Below are 20,464 nucleotides of genomic sequence, written 5' to 3'. Positions count from 1 at the left end.
TCACCCTTGTTCTGAGTTCTTCTGGACCCAAGTCTTACCTTCTCCCTGTAGATATCTCACAATTGGCTTGGTATAATTTATCCAACTGAAGTGAATGCGCAACCTGAACTTTACTGCCTTAACGACTGTCTTTATTGTCTGCTTCAATTCCTGGCTGCTATAAATGCTGTATCTATAGTTTGAGTAGTCACTACTAACTAAAATAGCTTCTTTAGCTTAACTGACCAGGGTCTCAGTTAAAGTGGTAGAGCTAGAATCCATCCATCTTGGTGCTTTCTCATTTATAAACTAGAGAATGACACTGCTATTAAGAATCAAGACTCTCCATTTTCCTAGACATTGAGAGCATTTTCATCTCTGCCTCCAGGGAGCATGGTAACCCTGGGCTGGTGTGCCACCACTTACTCCATCTGTACTGAGGGAATGGCTGTAGATCTAGATGGTAGAGAGGGGTTAGAAGCATTTCATATATGTTAGGTACCATCTAAGCACTCAAAAGTTAACTCATCTCCTAATCCACTTTGGAAAGATTTTAGATCTGATGTATATTTCATAAGACCTATCAAAAAATGAATCTAGGGGCTGGTAGTTTGGCCTAGTGGTAGACTGCCTGCCTAGCATGCACGAAGACCCGGGTTCAATTCCTCAGTACCACATACATAGAAAAAGCCAGAAATGGTGTGGTGGCTCAGGGTAGAACACTAGCCTTGAGGAAAGCCCAAGGACAGTGCTCAGGCCCTGAGTTCAAGCCCAGGACTGGTAAAGAAAAAAAGAAAAAAAAAGAAAAAAAATGAATCTAAAAATTGGGGCATAGCTCAATGGCAGAGTGTTTTTTTTGTTTTTTTTTGGCCAGTCCTGGGCTTGAGCTCAGGGCCTGAGCACCATCCTTGGACTTTCTCAAGGCTAGAGCTCTACCATTTGGGCCTTAGCACCACTTCCAGCTTTTTTTCTACATATGTGTTATCAAGAAATCGAATCCAGGTCTTCCTGCATGCTAGGCAAGCACTCTACCACTAGGCTAAACTCTCAGTGCCAGCAGAGTGTTTTTGCCTGGCATGCAAAGAAGACATAAGTTCAATCTCCTAAATAGTAATAAATCGCAAAACTTCCTAAGAGATGTAACTCCCAAACTAGAGACTTAATAACATCATCCTTCATAGTACATTTTTTTCTATAACAAATATAAGAACTTCCCACATTTAGAAATTATACCAGATGTCATCCTATGCCCACTTAGCATTTTTTTTAATACGTTTTTTTTTTGTTGTTTTTTTGCCAGTCCTGGGCTTGAGCACTGTTCTTGGACTTTCTCAAGGCTAGAGCTCTACCACTTGAGCCTCAGCACCACTTCCAGCTTTTTTCTATGTATGTGGTACCAAGGAATCGAACCCAGGTCTTCATGTATGCTAGGCAAGCACTTTAACCACTAGGCCAAACTCCCGGCCCCCACTTAGCATTTTAACACACTGGTCAAAGGGTGCAGTGGCTGTAGATACATAGGATCACCATTTGAAGCCAGCATGAGCCACTTTAACAAACAAATAGGGTATACCTGTTGTCCTAGCTATGCTAGAGGAGGAGGTACAAGGATCAAGGTCTGAGGCTGGCCTTAGACAAAACTCAGACCTACCAAAAAAGAAAAGGAAGGCTTCATGCCTATAATCCCAGTACTCAGGGAGATAATGGAAGACCTCAAGCTCGAAGACAGCCCCTGGGTAGTGAACTTTCAAACCACATTGTTATTTGCACTGGTTGCTGTGACTGGAGGTATGGCCACATGCATGCTTACAGGTAAGTCAGGCCAAGAGCTAAAAAGCTAAATTCCAGTGCCCAGCAATGCAAGCTTGCTTAGGGCTGATCTTCTGTGTAGTAAACCTAAGGACCACCTCTAGTTGTGCCAATGATTGAAAACCATTTTGTTTGGCTCACTCCAAAAACTTGAGGACTGAGGCTATACTTAGGGATTATATACACAGATGTAGTTACAGATGCAATTCTGCTTCCATCATAATGAGCATCTGGAGGTTGAGGCTCCTGTCATATATATTTGATAATATCCCATGAATGAAGCAGCTGTGCTAACGGGACAGGACATAACTTGTATAGATTATCAGGGTTCTCATTTCCTGCACAGATGGGTGAAAATGCGAAATGCTACTCAGTTGTGAGAAAACACCTGCTTTTCGAGGATGTTTTCATACGCAAGCACTGAAATCAAGATCTTCCCACAAAGGACCAAAGCAAAGTGTGTCTTATTAAGGTCAGGGCTGATGTATAGATACACAGCTGAGATTAAAGGTAACAAGATGCTTACTTACCACTTCCCTGGGCCTTATAACATGGATATGCCTCTGCCTACTGGCTCTCCTCTTTAACTGTGTTACTGAATAGGCAATCGGCCTATTCCATTGCAGATTATCAGTTGAATGGTTCCTTAAAAATTACATCTTTGGGGGCTGGGAGTTTGGCCTACTGCTTGCCTAGCATGCATAAAGACCGGGGTTTGATTCCTCTGTACCACATACATAGAAAAAAGCCGGAAGTGATGCTGAGGCTCAAGTGGTAGAGCTCTAGCCTTGAGAAAGTCCATGGACAGTGCTCAGGCCCTGAGCTCAAGCCCAGGACTGGCAAATATAAAAATAAAAATAAAAAAAATTACATCTTTGGGCCAGGAGCATGACCTAGTGGTAGAGTACTTGCCTAACATGCACGAAGTCCTGGGTTCAGTTCTTCAGTACCACATACACAGAAAAAGCCAGAAGTGGTGCTGTGGCTCAAGTGGTAGAGTGCTAGCCTTCAGAAAGCCCAAGGACTGAGCCCAGGACCTGAGTTCACACACCAAAACTGACCAATAAATAAATAAATTTACATCTTTACCAGGTACTGGTGGTTAATGCCTGTAATCCTAGCTATTAAAAAGGCTTAAATCTGAAGACTGATGTTTAAGTTCAGCCCAGACAGGAAATCCCTGAGACTCTTAGCTCTAATTAACCACTAGAAAACTGGAAGTGTCACTGTGACTGAAAACTGTAAAGTGCTAGCCATGAGCAAAAGAGCTCAGGGACAGCAACCACCTCCTGAATACAAGCCCAATGCTGACCAAAACAAATAAAAATTTTTTTTTGTCCTCTTCTAAAGTTCCTGATAGGATAGGAAGGCTTACCTAACAGATAGTCAAAATCAACATCATTTTGCTGGAGTTCAAGTTTAAACTCTGTATTTTAACTCCATCTAATTTATCTCAAAATTATTGCTTAAAGTCTGAGGAACTAGGCAATGAACAGAACATGAATATTTAAGACAAATTGATATAAACAAAACTGTATTTCCTTGTTTATCATTACTTTGAGCCACAATTTACTATTTTAGTGGAATCTAAATGACATCTTTGGTATGCTATAAAGTTCTATAAAACTGGGCCAACAGCCAGGCATGGTGGCTCACACCTGAAATCCTAACTACTCAAGAGGCTGAGATCTGAGGCACAAAAGCCCAGGCACAAAAGGACCTGAGACACTTATCTCCTTAACCTCTAGAAAAATGGGAAGTGGGGCTTGGCTCAAGGGTAGGGTGGTAGCTTTGAGCTGAAGAGCTGAGGGACAGCATCCAGGCCGAGTTCAAGCCCCAAGACCCACCAAGAAAAAAAATAAAAACTTGGCCAAGTAAAAAATCTGGACATGGCTAGTTGGGTTATAATATATACTAAATTATGACTGTAGATTTAAGCTTTAAGTTCTGCACATTTTAGCTATGATTTTCATTGTTGGTTTAAAATGAAACAATAGAGCTGGGTGCTGGTAGTACACACTTTTAATTCTAGCTATTCAGGAAGGTGAGATCTGATGATCATGGTTTGAAGCAAGTTGGGCAGGAAAGTCCAATTAACCCAGAAAACCAAAAGTGGGTTCGTGGCTCAAAGTCTTGAGCAAAAAAGTGCAGGAACAGTGCAAAGGCCCTGATTCAAGCTGACATCTCCAACTAAAGACTAACACCTGCCATACAAGTCCAGGATCCACATTTATCACAGAATATGCAAGCAATACTGCCACCCAGTGACCCGGCAGCTCTTAATTATGTAATTAATGTTTCCCACATCATCTGCTCCTTTCCCTTTTTGTGCTGAGAACTGAACTACAACCCCATATACTAGGTGAGCACTCTGAGCCATGACCTTTTTTCTTTTTCTTTTCAGGGGTGGGGGTGGGGGAGAGCTGGGCACTGTCCTTGGACATTTTTTGCTTAAGGCTAGTGCTCTGCCACTTGAGCCAGCTTTTTCTGAGTACGTTGTACAGAGTAATCGAACCCAGAGCTTCATGCACACTAGGTGAGCACTCTACCACTAGGCTATGCCAGGCCCTATTTTTCTGATTTTCTGAGATGGGGTCTCTGTAACTTATCTTGTGCTCATAATTTTTCTCTGTCTCCCAGCAGCTAGAATTATGGATAAGCACTTCCATTCCCCACCTTATCTTTTTTTTGGGTGTGCCAGTTAAGGGCTTGAATTCAGTCTTGTACTTTGACTTTCTTGCTCAAGGCTGGCTAGCACTCCATTTGTGCCAGGCCTGTAATCTGGCTTTTTGCTGGTTAAATGGAGATACACTCTCCAGATTTTCTACCTAGGCTAGCTTCAAACTTTTTTTCTTTGTGGTCAATTGAGGAGTTTGAACTCAGGGTCTGGGTGCTGTCTCTGAGCTCTTTTGCTCAAGGGTAGTGCTTTACCACTTAAGAGCCACAGCACCACCTCCAGTGTTCTGGTATTTCATTGGAGGTAAGAGACTCTCCTGCCAGGCTACCTTTGAGCTGTGCTCCTCAGATCTCAGCCTCCTGAGTTGCTTGCTAGATTATAAGCATGGTCTAGCTTCACACTTTGATCCTCAAATCTCAGCTTCCTAAGGAGCCCAGATTACAGGTGTTCCATTGCAACCTGACCATATTTCTCATTTTTCAAGGCCCCTCAACCTCTCTATGAACTTTGAGCTTCACATTTAAATATTTGTGAAAACTCATTCCACAGTAGTGCACTGTGAACTTCTCAGTGAAAGCATGCTATGGGCTTTAGAACTTGTCTTTCATTTTAAGTTTTACCAAGGCATGATTAATTGGAGATAAGAGTCTCAACGTTCTTTATGCCCGGGCTGGCAGTGAACGGCGATCCTCAGATCTCAGCACCTGAGTACCTAGGATTACAGGTGTGAGCCACTGTGCCCAGCTCATATAAGCTACTTTTCAGAACTTTATTTTTAGTCAGTTCTGTGGCTTGAACTCAGGGCCTGGACACTGTCCCTGAACTTCTTTTTGCTCAAGGCTAGCACTTTACCATTTGATCAACAGTGCCATTTCCAGCCTTTTCTGTTTACGTGGTACTCAGTAATTGAACCCAGGGCTTCATGCATGTGAGGCAAGTACTCTACTACTAAACCATATTATTCTCAGCTCTAGGAGAGATTTAAGTAAGTCCTTCACCGCTGTGAATGCTATGTTAGTGAACATTTAAAGGAAATAAGTATATGCTTCATTTACTTAAGTTAAAATAACTACTTCGGGGCCAGGAGTTTGGCCTAGTGGTAAGAGTGGTAGAGCACTAGCCATGAGGAAAACCCAAGGACAGTGCTTAGGCCCTGAATCCAGTCCCCAGGACTGGTAAAAAAAAAATTAATTAAAATAAATAATACTTCGAAAAATTCAAAACACAAGTTTAATTGAAAATGACAAAATACAGAACAACAGATTCTCACTTTAAAGTAAAATCAACTGTATCTTCCACAACTTTCCTGGTACTATACCATTCTTGCTAATACTGAAACCAGGTTCTAAATATAAAATTACAAATGAGCCTCCTGGTAAACATCCTCCCTACTTACATTTGTATCCTTTCAAGAGTAAGTGATGATTAGTATCTGTGAGAACTGCATTTTCTTCATGTTAAAGACAAGAAAACTACACATACCCTACTCAAACTCAGAAAATATACATTTGTTCATTTAAACTCACCTGCTTTAGGCAATTTTTCTCTCCACACATTAACATATTACCCAATGTTTGATCCATGCTACAAAACTATATAAAATGAAAAGATCTGTTAATCCCCCCAGATAAACCTTAAGGCAAAGGCAAACTCAAAAAAACACAAAAAACAGAATGCAGTGGCTTTGGGACCGTGGAGACGGCTCAGATGAATAAGCACCACAAGGATGAAGCCAACTGTCACAAACGTGGCCAAGATAAAGCACTAAACATTCACTTTCCTGCAGAAATGATGTCAGATGCCACCTGAAACAAATTCTGCTTGCAGAATCTCAATTCCTTCTTCTATTTACCAATTCCAAAGCTTTTTAGGGCTCTCCTTCCCAAGGTATAGACCTTTGACCAGAAACCCCACCCCACAATGGCTACACAAGACAATCTGGGTGTGCTTCCCTTCTCACTCACTGATGGGACTCAGTCTCTAATGGTTTTGAATTGGACTGCAAACTTTCAGCATGGATATTTCTTTAAGGCTATCATCAATGTCACAAGTTGGTCCCTTTAAATAACAACCTCAAGGTAGGAGTCCCTCAAACAGCATGAATCAAACACTCACACATCTTAACAGAATACAGTTTCCATTTATCTCTAGGTCTGAGATTAAAAAACTGTTAGCTGGTTTCCAACTGGTTTCAATACAGGTTTGAAGTGTGAAGAATTTTACTGCGTAGACATTAAATATTTTGTTTAAATATTAAACATTAAATCTTTTCCTGACTATCCAGACAGAAACAGAGCAGGAACAACAGGCAAACAGAAGAAACAGTCCAACTAATAGACTGGTGACTTCTACACCACCGTGACAAGGGGAGGGATTTCAGTATGGGTTTCAAAATTGCAAGGAAGCTGGTTTGTAAAAAACTACCTCTACTTGGCAGAAAACATGTTTTTTTCCCCCTTCTATGAAGCAGGAAAAAAAAAATCCAGAAAGCTAATCAGAACTGGAGCAGTCCCTGTTGTGATAAAGGGCCAGTATCACACTATTGCACTTTTTAATCTTCTAGTGAATGTCCACAGCAATAAGGATCTGCCTCTTTACCTTGCACGGAGTCCCCATCACATCAACGAGCTCTTCCTGAGAAATTCAAGACCGTAATCCTGGTGGTTCCTAAAGGACACCTGAAGCCCGGGTTAGGTACTCTAGGCTTACTGCACAAATTAAAGACTGAATTGGCAACTTCAGTTTAAGTCTTAATGTCACTTGCTTATATATTCTTGGTAATCACTCCATTTTCAAGAAAATTATTTAGAAACTGAACTTGCTATTACCAATACCACCTATCCCTTTTCCAACTACAATAGTCATCAATGTTGGTTTTAGCTGACACAATGCTTCCCTAGGATTCATGAAAGAATTCTTCTGTGCACAATCTGCAGATGGCTTGCCTTAGAACCTTTTAAACTATCAAAGCTACTTGAGTTGTAAACATTACTGAACAATGACTTACCAATTATGCAAGAGACAAAGAAACAACAGTAGCACAGGGTAAAGGGCCTTGAAGGACAAACCTCTTAGAATGCTTCATGGTATTTTCTAAGCAAAGAGGAGAGCTGATATGCTTTTGGCTATGCAATCAACAGTTATGTTGAACAGACCACCTTCTATAGCCTTTGTTAGATTTATTACCAGAGGCTTAAGCTACTGTTTCATCCCTCCTGCCAGCAGTCAACTATCAAAGCAGAGTGGTAGCAGTTAGGAATGTCTTACTTTTTCAACTCCTGAGTGCTCTTCAAGTGTATGAATGGCTTAGGCAAGGTGACAGAAGACTGTCCCCCTTACAGCTTCTATACTTGCCATTAAAGAGACTGTAGCCTAATATTTCCTTAATTCACGCATTAAAAAACTGCTTTTCCCTTGAGACAAGCTTCCTTGGCAAAGTTTGAATTCAAAAAATGGCTACCCAAAATGAGAGTCTCACCCCAAATCACAGGTGGAGATATTACACCCGTTTCATAGAACTTTCAAGTCCCTATAATATGCACATAGGCTCACTAGTAAACTTAGAAGCCTTGTAGCATTTGACAAATTAGTATAAGAAACTGATTTCTAGAGTTCCATTTCCTCTTCTGTGCTAGCAGAGGTTTCCAAATTATTGTAAAGTGGCATCCCTGTTTGCCAAGGTTCCAAGAACAGTTCAGTTCTCTGTGGAAAGGCAGTGCCAGGAGCTATATGCTTAGTTTGGCTTTCTCCTGTGAAGTTCTTAACATTAGATGGCTTTGGTTTATCAGAAAGGAGTTCAGGAAGAGGCTTCCACAGCACAAGCTCCATTGAAGGTCGGCTCCTAAGATACAAAATACACATTTTTACCAATAAGTTAGGACATGAAAATAAAAGGTGTATGATGAAAAGCTCATGTAGAAAATCTAATGCCTTGCTTCGGGAGTTTGGCCTAGTGGTAGAGTGCTTGCCTAGCATGCACAAAGACCCGGGTTTGATTCCCCAGTACCACATACATAGAAAAAAGCCAGAAGTGGTGCTGTGGCTCACATGGTAGAGCTCTAGTCTTGAGAAAACCCAAGGACAGTGCTCAGGCCCTGAGCTCAAGCCCAGGACTGGCAAAAAAAGAAAAAAAGAAAAAAGAAAATCTAATGTCTTATAGTTATGAATAACAGTTCCTAAACAGGTGACTTAACACAACTCAAATTAAGTCGGGCACAGTGGCTCACACCTGTAATCCTAGCTACTCAGGAAGCTGAGATCTGAGGATCCAGGTTCAAAGCCAGCCTGGGTACTAAAGTCCATGAGACTCTTATCCCCAATTAACCACTAGAAAACAGGAAGTAGTGCTCTGGCTGAATTGCTCAGGGACAGCGCTCAGGCCCAGAGTTCAAGACCCAAGACGTACCAAAAAAAAAAAAGACAAATTAAGAAGGTCATATAAATTAAAAAAAAATTTTTTGCATTGCTGCGATTTAACTCACACATACAAGTCATATACTTCTGAGCTATATTCACAACTAGTTGTACTGATGTTGCTATAGTTAGAAGTGAAAAATGCAGGGCACTAGTGGCTCACACCTGCTACCTTTGCCATTCAAGGGGCTGACCTGAGGATCTCAGTTTAAAGCTAGCCTGGGAAGGAAACTATAAGACTCTTTTTATTTCCAGTCATGGGTTTGAACTCCGAGCCTGGGATGTTGTTCCTGAGCTCTTCAGCTCAAAGCTACCTTCCTACCCCTTCAGCCAGAGCGCTACTTCTGGTTTTCTAGTGGTTAACTGGAGATAAAGGACTCAGGATGCCCTGAGTCATCCATCCTGTGCCCAGGATGACTTTGAATTGTGATCCTTAGATCTTAGCCTCCTGAGTAGCTAGGATTACAGGAGTGCTACCACACTCGGCTTAGAATGCTAGTCTTGAACAACACCAAAAAACCCTCAGGGACAATGTCCAGGCTGAGTTTAAGCCCCAGGATGTCATATACACGTGAGTGCACACATGTGCATGCACACACAGCACTCAATGTAAAAAGGATATCCCTTGTTTAATTTAATCTCACAACTCTTCATTATCAGATATGCATGACTACAGGTTGCTTTTTTTGTCTTTGGTTCTGGGCCTCATGCATGTTTATCACCGAGGTATCCTATAACCGTGTGGCGACTACCCTACGCTCAACTACTATGAATGAAAATGAAACCATGGCCTAACATATTAAGGAATCTCAGATGCAAATTTTGCTTAGTAGTTATTAAGTACACTGCTTTGGAGTTAAACCAAAATTATGCCATATTCCATCACTTTTTCTCCCAACCCCTGTGGTGCTAAAATCTGTCAGTGGGAAGCTTTAAAAAAAAAAAAAAAAAAAAAAGGGGAAGAAGATCTCAAAGTCTAACATCTGGCCATTCCTGATCTAAGCAGGCAAACCTGCTGGGTTTGGCAAAATTATTTACTCACTCTCAGTACTGGTTAATTATAAACTCAAGTGAGGGCCCTAATGCAAACTCTGGGTCTAATTCCAAGAAGCAGCTAAACCTCTGAGTACAAATCACTTCTACTTGTCTGGAGACAATAATGTCCAAACCCTTTAGCATCTCTTGAAGTACAGTCCCAAAATAATGAACTTACCAAGTTATGTACCAAACTTATTGATCTCAAAATGGTACTTTATAACTTTTCTATACAACAGATCATGACTGGAGATCTTTTGGGCTCTGAGACTAGGCTGTTTTTTAGCCTTGCCACTTTGCTGTTGCATTTTTTGTAGGGCTAGAGAGGGGGAAAAAGGGAGGGGGGAAGAGAAAAGCAGGGTAGTGGGAATTGAACTCAGGGCCTGGGCACTATCCCTTGGTTTTTTTACTCAAGGCTAGTAAGTATTCTAATACTTAAGCCACAGCTCTACTTCCACCTTTTTGGTGGTTAACTGGAGATAGGAGACTCATGGACTTTCCTTTCTACCCAGGATGGCTTAGAATCATGATCCTCAGTTCTCAGCCTCCTGAGTAGCTTGGATTATAGGTGTAAATTACCAGTGCCCAATTCTATCTCCTTTTTTTTCCCCCTGCCAGTCCTGGGCCTTGAACTCAGGGCTTGGGTACTGTCCTTGGGCTCTTGGGCTTTCTCAAGGCTAGAGCTCTACCACTTGAGCCACAGCACCATTTCTGGCATTTTTTTTTCTATGTATGTGGTACCGAGGAATCAAACCCAGGTCTTTATGCATGCTAGGCAAGCACTCTACCACAAGGCTATACTTCCGGCCCCAATTATATCCCCTTTTAAAAACAAATTAAGGGCTGGGAGTGGTAAGAGTGCTTGCCTAGCATGCATAAAGACCTGGGTTCAATTCCTTGGTACCACATACATAGAAAAAGCTGGAAGTGGTGCTGTGGCTTAAGTGGCAGAGTTTCTAACCTTGAGAAAAGCCCAAGGACAGTGCTCAGGCCCTGAGTTGTAGCCCCATGACTAGCAAAAACAAACAAACAAACAAAACCAAAGCAAAAAACAACAACAAATTAAAAGCCGGGTGTGGTGGCTGATTGTATCTATAATCCTAGCTACTTAGGAGGCTGAGACCTGAGAGTATGTAGTGCAAAGCCAGCTAGGCCACTAATGCCCATGACACTTATCTCCAATTAATCACCAGAAAACTGGAAATGGTGCTGTGGCTCAAGGGGTAGGGTGGTAGCGTTGAGCCGAAGAGCTCAGGGACAATGCCCAGGCCCAGCAAAGTCCAAAGACCCACAAGAAAAAAAAAATTAAAATTGTTAATTGTTATTATAAAGGTGATGTACAAAGGTGTCCAGTGTTCAAGTTATGTCAGGTAGATTAAATTTCTTTTTGGACAATGTTACCTCTTCCTTCACTGTCTCCTAGGTTTTTCATCCTATCTCTGCCTACAAATTGTATAGTTCATTTTCAACAGTGTCCACTGAGTATCACTGTTGCATCTGTCACCATTTGTCTCTCCATTTCTTTTCTTCCTTTTTTTTTTTTTTTTCCATTTGCCAGTTTTAGGGCTTGAACTCAAGGCCTGAGTGCTGTCCTTAGGCTTTCTCAGGGCTAGGGCTCTACCACTTGAGCCACAGCACCATTGTGGTTTTTTTCTATGTATGTGGTACCGAGGAAAGGTCTTTGTATATGCTAGGCAAGCACTCCACCACTAGGCCAAACTCCCAGCCCCTGTCCCTCCATTTCTATGCTCCCCTTTACCCTACCAAAGACAGATAAACTAAAAGAGAACAAAAATGGCAACAACAACAAAAACAAAAACCATTTCCATCTCCTGGAGTTCATTTGGATAAATATTATTTTATATGATCAAATGCTGGTAGGCAATATGCCTTTGTGTTCCTAGAAGATCTTCCTTTGGTCTCATTGGGTGTGAATGACTATACCATATAAGCCTGTACTATCACCTTTTTCGCACTAGTAGGGTCTCATTAAAAAAAAAAAAGTTTAGACTAGCCTGGGCTGTGATCCAGTTTGGCTTATCGGGGTCACTAGAGATGACAAATGGACCCCACTGCATCAATTCTCCTACTTGTGTTTCCTCTACAGCTGGGATAACAGGTACATACCAAACAACCTTGGCATTGGTTAAGATTAAGCCTCCAGAACATTTTTGCTCAGGATGGCTTCAGGCCATAATCCTCAGATCTCTACCTCTACCTTCAGGCTTGAGTCACTGTGCCTGGTGGTTCCTGTTTCTGCTTTCTAGTTTCCTCCCTTATCCTCTGACTATAATCATATAGCTGGATTTTCACTTGTGGTTTCTACTCTGATCATCTAGGAAACCAGACAACTGTAATCACTAAACTATGTTTTAAATTAAAAGAAAAAGTGTTCTGCTAAGCTGTACGTAGGTAGTTTATGCCAACAGTTCTAGCTACTTAGGAAGCTGAACCCTTGAAGATCACTGAAGGTGGTTCAGGGAGAAAGCTCTACAAGACTTAAGTTTCCAATAATCTAGCAAAAAGCAGGCTGGAGATGTAGCTCAAGTGATAGAGTGCCTGCTGTGAATGAGAGTTAGGAATCCCTGGGTTCAATCCTTGTACCAGGAAAAAAAAAAAAAAAAGCTCTGCTAAAGGGTCTGAAGGGATTTGGTTTGTGGCCTTATTGGTAACTACTCTGGTGGCTAAGACACCATTGTCTTTGTCTCAAAGGTCTGAATACCTGAAACAGATAAACCATAAAGAGAACAGGTTCCCTCTGGTTAATTCTCCCTTTCCCAAACACTATACTGGGACCTTAAAAGTAGGCAAGGTAGCCACTTTTGCATGTGTCAAATTTATGCTTACATAGCAGTCTGTTCACCCTAATTGAGCCAGAAGAACCCAAACTAGGTTATATTACAGCTACTGTCCTTTGGTTAATAAAATATGAAGAGCTTTGGTATAGAGATAATGGGTTTCCCATGAGATCATAACTAATGGAAATCGGGTACCAAAACTTACATAGACTCAATCATTTTCTTTGTAAAGACTTCATCAAATTCTCTCTTCAAACCTGTTTTCATGGTATCAGAAAGCACAAGACTAGGGAGATGGTTAACATCTCTCTCAGCTTCAACTTCCTCATCTTCATCAATTATCCTAAGTGAAAAGGAAACAGGAAAAACATTTGATCAAGCTATTACATATTCTTCTAGTAATTGGGTACATTTTGTGTGTGTGTGTGTGTGTGTGTGTGTGTGTGTGTGTGTGTGTGTGTGTGTGCCAGTCCCGGGTCATAAACTCAGGGCCTGAGCATAGTCCTTGGGCTTCCTCAATGCTAGAGCTCTACCACTTGAGCCACAGCACCACTTCTGGCTTTTTCTGTGTGTATGTAGACAAGCACTCTACCACTAGGCCAAAACTGGCACCCTAATTGGGTAAATCCTTAAAAATAAAAAAAGATAGGCTGGAAATTTGGCTTAGTGGCAGAATGCTTGTCTAACATGCACAAAGCCCTGGGTTTGATTCCGTAGCACCACTTTAAAAAAAAAAAAAAAGCCAAATGTGGAATTGTAGCTCAAATGATGAGTAAAAGAAGCTCAGGGACAGTTCCCAGGCCCAGGACTTGGGGGGGGGTGGGGGGAAGAGGGAGAGGAAGAGAGAGAGAGAGAGAGAGAGAGAGAGAGAGAGAGAGAGAGAGAGAGAGAGAGGGGGGGGGGGGAGAGGGAGAGGGAGAGGGAGAGGGAGAGGGAGAGGGAGAGGGAGAAGGAGGAGAGGGAGAGGGAGAGGGAGAGGGAGAGGGAGAGGGAGAGGGAGGAGTAGGGGAGTATAGCCTAGTTGGAAGAGTGCTGGCAGAATTCAAATCCTCAGTAATGTATACACAGAAAAAGCCAAAAGTAGTGCTGTGGCTTAAGTGGTAGAGCACTAGCCTTGAGAAAGCTCAAGGTGAGTGCCCAGGCCCTAAGTTCAAGCCCCAGGACTGGGGGTGGGGGGAAGATATAAGCAATGATGATATAGTTAAAGGTTAAATGAGAATGTATCTTGATGAAAAATGAGGAGAAAAAGATATATACAGAAGGGATGTCTAACATTCCACTAAACAAATGAGGTTTACAAACAATGGAGTCATATTTGAAGAAAAGTGTTTGAAGGACTTTTTTTGGTTAGTGGTGGGACTTGAACTCTAGGCCTGGGCTCAGAGCTCAATCCTGAGCTCTTCAGTTTAAGGCTACCATCCTACCCCTTCAGCCACAGAGCTACTTCTGATTTTCTGGTAGTTAAAAGGAGATAAGAGTCTCATGTTCTTTAGTGCCCGAGCTGGCTTTGAACCATGGTCCTCAGATCTCAGCCTCCTGAGTAGCTCGGATGACAGGCATGAGCTACCAGTGCCTGGCTTAAGGGAACTATCTTATAAGCAAATATCAACATTTATACATAAATGACATAGCTTAGAACAATTCTGAGAACTCACTTTAAAGTGTATGTTTTGACTACTCTGATTTCTAAACTTTATGAGAAGCTGATGATCATAATACTACCACCAGCCAATGTGCCACTCACCTGTCCTCAATTTCCTGAAGCCTCCTTCGAGCAGCCTCACACTGAGGTTCTCCAGTGGTCTGATCCATTTCTTCACAAGCAGCATCTATCATACCAGGCACAGAAAGGCTACTAGAGCACAGGTTTCCTGGTTGACACTCCACATCCTGATGTGTGCAGAGAATCCATGTATTATCACCAGCACAGAGGTCCGTCTCAGTCAGTCTTTTCTTTCTTACTGGACAACTGGAAAAATGGAGGAAGGAAATATCTCTACATGTAATCAAAGGACTCTAGCTGTTTGGAAAATATAATCTGAGATAGAAAATCATGCTTTGTTTTGATGTTGCTGTTTTGTGTTTTACTTCGTCATGGTACTGAACTCAGGGCCTGGGCACTGTCCTTGGACACTTTTTGCTCAAGATTAGTGCTATCTGAGCCACAGTGTCACTTTTTTTCTGTGTATGTGGTAATGAGGAATTGAACCGGGGACTTCTTGCATGATAGACAAGCACTAGGCTATGCTCCTAGTCACCCCCACCCAAGCTGTTTTTCTGCTAAAGGTTAGCTTTCCAACAGTTAGAGCCAAAGCTTTACTTCCTGTGAGGAGCGTAGAAAATATCTATATATTTTCTATAAACCTATGATTAGCCATTTGTATTTTTATACTTGTATTCATTTGTATTTTTATACTTGTACAAGGTCGGGCTTACGAGGGCCAGCGAACTAGGTACAAGCCTGTTAACCTGTCCGTGTCTGGCCCCTTGTCGGGTCTTTCTCTTCCCCCGTTAGTCTGGCCCCATATTGGGTCTTTCCCTTCACCCATTAGCCAATCAGTTCAAAGCATGACAGCTCACTAAACTGACCAATGATTAGTCATGACCCTCTTCCCCGTTTGTATTGCGCCAATTGATTTGTTGCCAATGCTTGCTGGGACCTGCCCCCTACCAAAGAACGTATTGAATATGCTGTAATTTTGTGCTCGTGGCCTTTGGTCTGCACTTGACTATGAGTGCGCAGAGACCCGTGCTCGAGCTCGTCAATGAACGACTCATTGCAATTTGCATTGATCTTTGGTGTCTGGTGATCCTTCCAGGGGGGCTTCAAGTTTCTGGGCATTACATCTGTTTTTTGGTGGTTAATTGGAGGTAAGAATCTCACAGACCTTCCTCCAAGGCTCGCTTTGAATTACAATCCTCAGATCCCAGCCTCCTGAGTAGCTACGACTGTAGGTTTGAGCCACCAGTACCCAGTTTTCCTTAGGGAATTTAAATTGCTGAAGTTGTTACTGTGAACCAGTATTTGCAAGCACTGTGGCACATCCAGCATCAGAAAAAAGTTACCTGAATGAATAGCTTTGAGCTGAAGAGCTCAGGGATAGTGCCCATTCCCAGAGTTCAAGCCCCATGACCCTCAAAAAAAAAATTATCTGAAGTAAAATAGGTAATTGCCCTCTTCTTCTTAAAAAGAAAATCTATATGAGGCCAGGAGTGTGGTCTACTGGTAGAGTGCTGTTGAGCATGTACAAAGCCCTGGGTTAAATTCATCAATACCACATACACAAAAATAAGCCAGAAGTGGTGTTGTAGTTCCAACAATAGTGCACTAGCCTTGAGAAAGCTCAAGGACAGTGTCCAGGCCCTGAGTTCAAGCCCAGGACTTGGGGGAATGTCCTGTCCAGGGGGACGTCAACTAGGGCCAAGAACCTAGAGGGAGGAATGAGAGGGACAGGAGACACGAAGGCAGCAGCAAGACAAGTGTCCTGATCAAGCTGCGAATTTTATTTTTCACACAGGGATTTATATGCCTCTTCAGGAGAGGCAGGAGGGGGTTGGGGTATAGGAACTGCTGGGGGTAGGGGGTTCGGTAGTAGGATGTTTGCTAGGGGTAGAGGCCAGGTGGTAGGATGTTTGCATATCAACGCATGCTTGCGTTGCTTAGTGACCTAATTACAAGATGCAGGCACATTCTTACATTAAGAATTCAGGGAGGGGGAGAATGTTTCCGACAGGGGAAAAAAAAAAAATATATCAAGAATGGTTGTGGAGGGGGGGGGCACTGGTGGCTCATGCCTGTAACCTTAGCTACTCAGGAGGCTGATATCTAAGGATCCTCGTTCAAAGCCAGCCCTGGCAAGAAAGTCTGTGAGGCTTTTATCTCTAATTAATCACCAGAAAACTGGAAGTGGAGCTGTGGTTCAAAGTGGTAAAGGCCTCAAGTTCTAGCCCCCTGAGTCTAGGTTTAAGGCAGGTGTGATGACACTTGGTAATCTTAGCATTCTGAAGGCTGAGGCAGGAAGATGGAAATTTCAATGACAGTTTAGACCACGTATGGAGACCCAGTCCCAAACAAACAAAATCTAGCTATCAATATTTATGTAACATTTGAATGCTTTGTGTGGTTATGTATGTGGGCTTGAACTCTGGGCTTCTTGCTCTTTTTCCATCAAGGTTCCCCTCTGTCCCTCCCCAACTGCTGGAGCTCTACCACTGGAACCACATCTTCATACCCAGCTTTATGCTGGTTAAATTGGAGATAAGAGTCTCCCTGTTCTGTCTGCCACAGGTGGTTTTGCTTCTAACTAGGCCCTTTAGGACTTTGCCTTCTGAGTAGCTAGCACTATCCATATTTGAACAGTTTTAAGGATATAATGTTTTGATGATCTATCACTTGCCTGACATGCACAAGACCTTGGGTTCAGTGTTGAGTGAATTAAAAAAAAGATGATGTTTTTCAAAGCAGAAAAAAAATTCCTATAAAACATCAGTTTGGGGCTGGGATTTTGGCCTAGTGGTAAAGTGCTTGCCTAGCACGCATGAAGACCCCGGTTTGATTCCTTGGTATCACAGAAACATACAGAAGTGGTACTGTACTGTGTAGCTCAAGAGCCCTTGCCTTGAGAAAGCCCAAGGACAGTGCTCAGGCTCTGAGTTCAAACCCCAGGACTGGCAAAAACAAACAAAAAAGACCATTAGTTTTAGGTGGGTGCTAGTGCCTCATACCTATAATCTTAGCTACTCAGGAGGTTGTTCAAAGCCAACCTGGGCAGGAAAGTCCCTGAAATTCTTCTCTCCCAATTAACTAGCAAAAAAGCCAAAGTGGAACTGTGACTTAAGTGGTACAGCAATGGCCTGAGTAAGCCCCGTGACCAACCGACTGACACTGACACACACAGAGAAAAAAAAAGAGAAATGGTAGAATGTTTGCCTAGCATGCATGAAGACCCAGGTTCGATTCCTCAGTTCCCTCAGTACCACATTCATAGAAAAAGATAGAAGTGGTGCTGTGGATCAAGTGGTAGGGCTCTAGCCTTGAGAAAGCCCAAGGACAGTGCTCAGGCCCTTGAGTTTAAGCCCCAGGACTGAGGTAAAAGAAGAAAAAAAAAAAGTAAAAAAGAAAAGAAATGGGCCGGGAGTTTGGCCTAGTGGTTAAAGTGCTTGCCTAGCATGCACGAAGACCTGGGTTCGATTCCTCGGTACTACATACATAGAAAAAAGTCGGAAGTGGTGCTGAGGCTCAAGTGGTAGAGCTCTAGCCTTGAGAAAGTCCAAGGACAGTGCTCAGGCCCTGAGCTCAAGCCCAGGACTGGCAAAAAAAAAAAAAAAAAAAAGAAAAAGAAAAGAAATGCATTAATAGGAGATTGGCTACAGGAGGGTAAAATGCAAAAAAAAAAAAGTGCTTCTGCATGAATAAGGTTTCTATCAATGTAAACAATCACAGGCATATGCAATCATAAACTCCTACAATTTTACATTCTAGTTGAAGGAGAATTAAGGAACAGATAACAGTATTGTCTCTGGAAAGAAGTACTAGGGGGTAGAATATGTTTTCATTATGTAGACTAAGTGTTGTAATCCTAGCTACTCAAAAGGCTAGGATTTAAGGGATCACTCTTCAGGGCTGGGAGTGTAGCCTAGTGGCAGAGTGATTGCTTGGCATGCATGAAGCTCTGGGTTAGATTCCTCAGGACCACATACACAGAAAAAGCCAGAAGTAGTTCCATGCAGTGGCTCATACCTGTAATCCTAGCTACTCAGGAGGCTGAGATCTGAGGATCACGGTTTAAAGCCAGAGATCTTATCCCCAATTAACCACTAGAAAATGGGAAATGGCTCTGTGGCTCAAGGGGTAGGGTGGTAGCCTTGAGCTGAAGAGTTCAGGGACAGCACCCTGGCCCAGTGTATAGCTGAGTTCAAGCCTCAGGACTAGCCGCCCATCAAAAAAAAAAAAAAGAAAAAAATCACTGTTTAAAGCCAGCCACGGAGACCAAAAAATGTCTAAGTGGGGGTGTGGCCTTAAGTGGAAAAAAACCAAGTGAGAGCACTAGACACTGAGTTCAAGCCTTAGTAAAAGCACAGGAAAAAAGAAAAATAATAACTGCAACCAGTTAGGACAAAATTTCCCTTTACTTGCCAGCTTTTTTTCTAAGAAAAGGCAATGATAAGTCCTAATTTCTTTTTTGCCAGTCCTGGGGCTTGAACTCACGACCTGAGCACTGTCCTTGGGCATTCTCAGGGATGAAGCTCTGCCATTTGAGCCACAGCACCACTTCTGCCTTCTTTTATGTATGTGGTACCTAGGAATCGAACTAGGGCCTTCGTGCAAGCTACGCAAGCACTCTACCACTAGACCAAACTCCCAGCCCCAATAGTCCTAATTTCGAATGCTTTCTTCCACAGACTCTTTTTTAACCTTTTCAATTAAGCTTTAGGATACATGTTAAATTAACTATGACATAAGTGGTAGGAATGGCCTGAAACTTACTCGTCGTCGTCTTCAGCCTCTCGCTTGTGTTTCTTTTTACAGTGAAGGGAAACACTGTTGAAACAAACAAACTCGTATCAGTGGATGGAGCAAGGCACTTGGGCTTAAGCTTTCTGCGCGGTCTTTCTGGCTGCAGTCACCAGGGTTCTGTTACTGTTTCCCGGCGCGTGGGACAGATTCAGGTCCCAAAGCAAGTCAGACAGAGCTGGGTGATGGCGACACACCCACAACCCCAAACGTGAGCGTCCGGTTGTCACTTAGTCAACGTAAGAGGGAAAAGGAGCTTCACGTGCGTCTAGGGCGCCCGCGCTGAGACCGGATCGCGGCGCCAGGGCCACGGCCGCCGGGGATCCCGGGCGTCCGGGGGCACCGAGCGTCGCGCGGCTGGGACGCTCGGGCTCCGGTCGACCGGGTTCCGAGGGGAAGCGTCTCCCTGCAGCGGCGCGCAGCCCGGCGCGGAGGAAGTTCGAACGGGACTCCCGGGCTGCGCCATCTACAGTTAACGTCTCTGGGGATCAGTTTCCCGGTCTTTACGCGGGGCCGGGACGCCCCCTGCCGCGGGTGAAGTTAACGAGCCCGGCTGCCTCGCGTGCCCGCGCGGTCCTCACCGTCCGCGCGCGGCGCTCCCGCCTGGGTTGCTGGGGACGGCGCGGGGTCCCGGCCGCGGGGTCCGCTCGGGGCCGTCGGCTCCCGGTGGGAAGGCCCGGCCCGGGAAGGCCGGCGTCGGCTGCAGGAACTCGGAGCTGCCGCTCAGGGGAAGCCCGCTGAAGGGCTGGCCCAGCGCGGCCATAGCTGGCGAGACAAGGGAGCTGTGACCGCGACCCCGACCGCCTCAGTCCGCAGGCCCCACAGTAGCAGCCACAGCCACTACCGATGAGCGCCCGCCTCCAAGCCCGCTTCGACCCCACGTCACGCCTTCTAGAACTCTCCACCCAAGGCCGCCCAGGGGCACGCCGGGATTTGTTGTGTAGAGCGGCCGCGAGGGATGCCGGGAATTGCAGTCCATGCGGACTACAAACAAGATGGCTGAGCTGGGCGCTTGTAGTTTAATCCTGTAATCCTGGCTACTCTGGCGGCTGAGAGGTGAGGAACTTGCAGTTCGAAGTTAACCCCGTGCATGAAAGTCCGTGAGACTCATATCTCCAACTAGCCAGCAAAACAAAACACGGAAGTGGAGCTGTAGCTCACGTGGTAGATTGCCAGTCTTGACCAGAAAAGCTAAGGGACAGCTCCTAGGCCCTGAATTCAAGCCACATTTCTGCCCCC

The 20,464-nt window shown here is 43.7% G+C and overlaps 1 protein-coding gene across 1 annotated transcript; it reads right to left on the bottom strand.

The window, feature by feature from the left end:
• Positions 1–5,728: 5,728 nt before the first annotated feature.
• On the bottom strand, positions 5,729–20,070 carry Ccdc117 (coiled-coil domain containing 117). Its single transcript, XM_090320393.1, has 5 exons — positions 19,807–20,070; positions 19,199–19,252; positions 14,456–14,680; positions 12,917–13,054; positions 5,729–8,306 (listed from the first exon to the last, which is right to left on the bottom strand). Exons 1-5 carry the CDS (start codon positions 19,986–19,988, stop codon positions 8,072–8,074), a joined length of 834 nt encoding a protein of 277 aa, XP_090176519.1. The 5' UTR covers positions 19,989–20,070; the 3' UTR covers positions 5,729–8,071.
• Positions 20,071–20,464: the final 394 nt, after the last annotated feature.

Source organism: Megascapheus bottae, chromosome 28 (genome assembly GCF_031878675.1).
Source record: "Megascapheus bottae isolate mThoBot1 chromosome 28, mThoBot2.hap1, whole genome shotgun sequence".
In the NCBI taxonomy this organism is placed as follows: Eukaryota; Metazoa; Chordata; class Mammalia; order Rodentia; family Geomyidae; genus Megascapheus; species Megascapheus bottae.
The sequence above is the reverse complement of the archived record's forward strand: the minus strand, read 5'-3'. Positions and strand labels throughout refer to the sequence as shown.

Excerpts from the sequence above, each read along its gene's own strand:
- Ccdc117 (XM_090320393.1), bottom strand. The coding sequence starts at position 19,988 with ATGGCCGCGCTGGGCCAGCCCTTCAGCGGGCTTCCCCTGAGCGGCAGC. Across the intron at positions 19,253-19,806 it reads GGGAGCGCCGCGCGCGGACG|TGTTTCCCTTCACTGTAAAA; the intron begins GTGAGGACCGCG and ends TTGTTTCAACAG. Across the intron at positions 8,307-12,916 it reads AAGAAAATGATTGAGTCTAT|GAGCCGACCTTCAATGGAGC; the intron begins GTAAGTTTTGGT and ends TTTGTATCTTAG.